This window comes from Arachis duranensis, chromosome 4, assembly GCF_000817695.3.
Source record: "Arachis duranensis cultivar V14167 chromosome 4, aradu.V14167.gnm2.J7QH, whole genome shotgun sequence".
Taxonomy (NCBI): domain Eukaryota; kingdom Viridiplantae; phylum Streptophyta; class Magnoliopsida; order Fabales; family Fabaceae; genus Arachis; species Arachis duranensis.
This window is the reverse complement of record NC_029775.3, coordinates 74,830,944-74,835,959: the sequence shown is the minus strand read 5'-3', so window position 1 is coordinate 74,835,959 and position 5,016 is coordinate 74,830,944. Positions and strand designations below refer to the sequence as shown.

The 5,016-nt window shown below is 32.5% G+C and overlaps 1 protein-coding gene and 1 non-coding gene across 2 annotated transcripts; both read left to right on the top strand.

Annotated features, from left to right (window-relative positions):
• Positions 1-118: 118 nt before the first annotated feature.
• On the top strand, positions 119-753 carry LOC107484637 (uncharacterized). Its single transcript, XM_021141577.1, has 2 exons — positions 119-651; positions 744-753. Exons 1-2 carry the CDS (start codon positions 119-121, stop codon positions 751-753), a joined length of 543 nt encoding a protein of 180 aa, XP_020997236.1.
• Positions 754-1,085: 332 nt separating this feature from the next.
• LOC107484638 (uncharacterized) lies at positions 1,086-4,791 on the top strand. Its single transcript, XR_002374086.2, has 6 exons — positions 1,086-1,421; positions 1,619-1,683; positions 2,955-3,145; positions 3,220-3,310; positions 3,400-4,326; positions 4,488-4,791. It is a non-coding gene; the product is annotated as an uncharacterized LOC107484638 (transcript).
• Positions 4,792-5,016: the final 225 nt, after the last annotated feature.

The following is a 5,016-nucleotide window of genomic DNA, read 5'->3' as shown; positions in this document are numbered from 1 at the left end:
TCTGGAAGATTTGGCTACTAATGGATCTACATATTCTCAACGTGGTGATGCTACTTATGCTCTTAAATCTTTATTATCATTTGATTTTGTTTTCATTTTGCATATGATGAAAGAAATCATGGGAATCACTGATAAACTTTGTCAAGCATTGCAACAAAAATCTCAAGACATTTTGAATGCTATGCATCTGGTTTCTAGTACAAAGTCATTGATTCAACAGTTAAGAGATAGTAGTTGGGGAGCACTTTTGGAGAAAGTTAGTTCTTTCTGCAATGATCATGCTATTCAGATACCTGATATGGGTGCTTCTTTTAGTGACATAATTCGGTCTCGTCGTAAAAAGGATGTTGTCACTGTTGAACACCACTATCGTGTTGACATTTTTACTAGCGTGATAGATTTTCAATTGAAAGAGCTAAATAGTAGATTTAGTGAGCAAGCAACCGAGCTCCTCATACTGAGTACATCTCTAGATCCTAAAGATGCTTTCAAGTTATTCAGTGTTTGCAACATATGCAATCTTGCAAAGAATTTCTATTCTTTAGATTTTTCTGAGCAAGAAAAGATTCAATTGGATTATGAGTTACAACATTATGAACTTGATGTGGTTAAAGCTCCAGATTTTCAGAATTTGTCTACTCTTGCTGAATTGTGTCAAAAATTGACAGAGACAGGAAAATCAAATATATATCCTTTAATTGATAGATTAATTCGTCTTGTTTTGACTCTTCCTGTGACAACAGCAACAACTGAACGGGCCTTTTCAGCTATGAAGATTATTAAAACAAGGCTTCGAAACAAGATGGAAGATGAATTTTTAGCAGATTGTATGATTGTATATATTGAAAAGGAAATTGCTTCAAAATTCACTTCAGAGATGATAATTGATGATTTTAGTTCCATGAAGCATCGTCGAGCAAGTTTAAAAATATCAAAATCTTAAAGTATGTAGTTGAACATTGACTTTTATATAATATAATTACTTTTTTGATATATATGCTACAAATCATATTTTGTTAATTTTTTGTTATATTTTATATTTAATTGGCCCCCCTCTTATGAAATTTCTGGTTCCGCCACTGGTTATGAGCTATCATGCTCTTCTTCTCATGTTCAATTTTTTTTTTTCATGACATCCTGTTTCATATAGTGATTTTGCTAAAGCAACCATTTTTATGAGTTAGATTCATCTGGAATACCAGGATCTGTAAAGTTAGTTAGCTCAAATTTTTTCTCTGATCTGTTCTCTTATTCATCATCATCCAGTTCTGTTTTCCCTTCTCTTCATCCACTGCACTACGGTTTCTTTGGAGAAAACTGTTTTGATCTTCTTAAAAAGCGTTGCAACTAAAAAGAGCTTCCACTTTCGCCGGAGATTCAAAGGAATGGGCTTATGCAGCTTCATTCTACTCGTCATAAAGGTACTACTGCTATTTTTCAATTATCATCTTTTGTAATTGATTGTGTCACTAGAACCTGTGTTATGATTCATTGAGTTATATTTTTTTTATGATACAAATGAATCAAATGACAGTAAAAGTTGCATATATGTTATTATCTAATTTTTTAATAATTACTTTTTTGTTTCACTCATTTCTGCTCTATTTTTAACGTTCAGGGAATATTCTTTCGACTGTAATTCTATTGATTAAGCAATTTTATTGGTATATGGCTAGACATCCGGTAAGAAAATTGTATTATTTATATATATATTTTATATGAGGTTAAGACATTTATATATTATGGGTTGTGCTACGCTTTTTAATTTTCATATGGAGAAGAGATTGGTATATGACAGCGATATGAAGAACATGCCTGTTTTATCGGCGTGTGGTATTAGGAAGCTACTAATCGAAACAGTGCGAGTTTTTCCAGATTAATCGGATGGTCCGATTTCATGGGACAAAACGGACGGTTCGAATTATTCCTCCCTCGTTACGTGTCGCAACGGTGTTCTTAACCCTAACATACCTCTTTATTGTATGCATACCCACCTTTCGGAATGAATTTTATCTCCATCTCACTCAGCAACCATTCTTCCTTTTTCTCTTTTGTCTAATTCTTCCTTTTTTTCTCATTAGTTTTTGAAAAAAAATTAAAATGTCAAAGAAACAAAAATTTAAAGATGTTGATCATTCTAAATTTCTTATTATAAAATATTTCAGCTATCTTAATTATTTAAGTTTATTTATTAAATTATTTTTTGATATTTTAAAATTATAATTATTATTATCAAAAATTTAATTATAATTATTGTTGTTAGTAGTTCAACTTGTTATAGATATATAGGCTCTCATAAACCGTGGTATGCTATCACGATTTATGCACAAAATTCTCTATAAATTGTAAAACGTGATATGTTATCACGAATTATATAAAGATATTTTAGGACATGTAAGTAACCAATTTTCAATTGTTGCAATTAAGTAAACTTTTCTTCTATTTATTTTATATAGGTAAATTGTCCGAATTTTTATTATTATTGTTAGAAATTGAATTTAGGAATATATATGTTACAAAATTTAGTGACGTTTTTGAAAATTAAGAATATATGTTTAAATAATAGTTAGAAATATATATAAATATAGTTAGAGAATATTTTAATCAATGGCAATGTATGAGTTAGACTAATATGATAGATTAGTAAGACGTACATGTTTAAATTGTGTAATAATTTTAGTAAAAGCTATATGTTTAAAAAATATATTTTTGGATTAATGTTGCTTATTTTAATCAATAATTAGGTTTTGTAAAATATAATAATATAATGTATTTGTTTTTTGATAATAATTATTTGTTTACTGTTAGGTTTTTAATTGACATGAATATGTTGTTGTAAGTGAGATTTTAATATTACAGTGAAACATTAGTTAGATAGGAATTGGAAGTATCTATTATTTATTATTATTAGTGGTAAGTTAGAAATAATTTCTTGGATAAATTGGTTGTTTTAGATAATTATCGGACAGTACAGTTGGGGATCGGCATGCCTCGCACATCTGTATAGGGCGTTATGCAGGGCATCTCGTTTTGACTGTAAAGAGATCAATGGTCCGCTAACACTGCTGTTCGTTTGGGTTTGGATCCGCCTGCCATATCTAGCATTGGTTTCTAGGGAATTCCGTAGTTGTTCGTTTGTAAACAGGTAACATTATCTTACATTTACTCCGTATCTTTATATTTAGAATCTAGTTCTGTTAATGAAATAAGTCATATTAGGTGGCGTAACTGGGAGCGTGGAGACTGACGCTTTAGGTATCTTACGCTTGCTCACTTTAGAAAGGGTTTGGATTATCTTCAAGAAGACCAGGTATATTTTCATTAAAGAAGTATTTGGTTTGGGTTTAGTGTTATTGTTATTCGGATTGTAATAATAAGTCTCGTTTATTTTTTTTTCAGTTTGTGTGGGTTGCTTATGCTGTGGATCGCGTGGATCCGGATATAATTGCTGCAGACATCTACATGCACTCGGTAGTTTGGAGGGCTACGGTGTCGTTGGTATTTTTTGAATGTATTGAGTGGCATGCAGCTGATTGGTATAGGCGACAATTTGGTTTTGTTCAGGAGAAGTCCTGACTACTCTTAAGGATCTTAATTGGGCCACAGCCACGAATCATTTATTTTGGGTGATGCAGTGGACAAATAGATATATTCACGTTCTGACTGAGTTTGATGGTCTACAACATCTCCTAGATATTTATAGGCTTTAGTTCCGTACAAAATATGACAACCATTTGAATTTGTCGGATCTTGTGGTTTAAGAGAATGATGAGGGTGATCAGATTATGGATGATATGGTTTAAGAGAATGAAGAGAATGAAGAGCAGGAGCCACAGTCACTGCCACCTCCACCTTCACCTCTACCTCCACAAGAACAATATGTACCTCAAATACAATTTACCTCATCATACCAAATACATCAACAGTATTGGAGTGTGCAATAGTTTGACTCAGGAGATGGAGGTTTTTTTAGTCAGTTGCTTGTGTTCATGGCAACCGATGTAGGCCAATCACAATATGGTCATCAGTCTGACATCATGGTAGGTAGGTATTCTTTAGACGCGAGGCATTCATGCCGCACTTCTTCATATGCTTCTGGAGGGTTGGTATCTGGTGACTCTAGTAGAAGTGGTGGTGGTCGATGAGTTCTTAATAGTCAAAACTCTAATTGTGTTTCAACGAGTCTAATTGAAGAAAATGCTGAGACACTTGAGTAAAAGATTGATGAGTATCTAGTAGATAAACCAGATGACAAGGAGGAGAAGGAGGATGAAGATGAGAACATAGACGAGGATGAAGAATCCCGTAATGATGCACTTGTTGATGGTGATGATGCAAGTCCTATTATTACTTTACTTGTTTGGTCAATTCATTATTGTATATTCATATGTGGTATCTCTGTTGGTTTGATTATATTATATACTTGTTTCCTCAGTTGATGTAATTATATTCATGATAGAATTGTCTGTCTAATTAAATTGTTACAGGTGACGCACGCACTCCAGATGAGACAAGTAAAGGGTACTATCTCAGGGGTTGATCTGCCTCGTCGTAGCGCTAATCGATTCACTACGTCTGTGTTCAAAAAAGTTGCTAAAAAATGCATGAATCTTGTGAAAGATGTAAAGTGGGTAATGAGAAAGTAGATGTTGTCTAGTTAACATGTCTATGTATCAGTTAATTTTTCTATGTATGAATTAACTGTTCTATGTATCAATTATTATGTATCAAGTTATAATGTTTCAAATGTCGTTAATTTTTTTGGATGGATTGCATAATATATAATTCTAAAGTCGCATTTGTCATAGAATTGATTGATATAAGCTACAAGGTTTCAAATAGCATAATATATTATTCTAAAGTCGCATTTGTCATAGAGTAGATTGATATAAGCTACAAGGTTTCAAATAACATAATATATAATTCTACTGAGCATTATTTTCGGCACTTACACCAACTGAGTGACGGCATTTACTATGGCTGTGTCCTTTAGCCCCACATTGCCTACATTGCCGT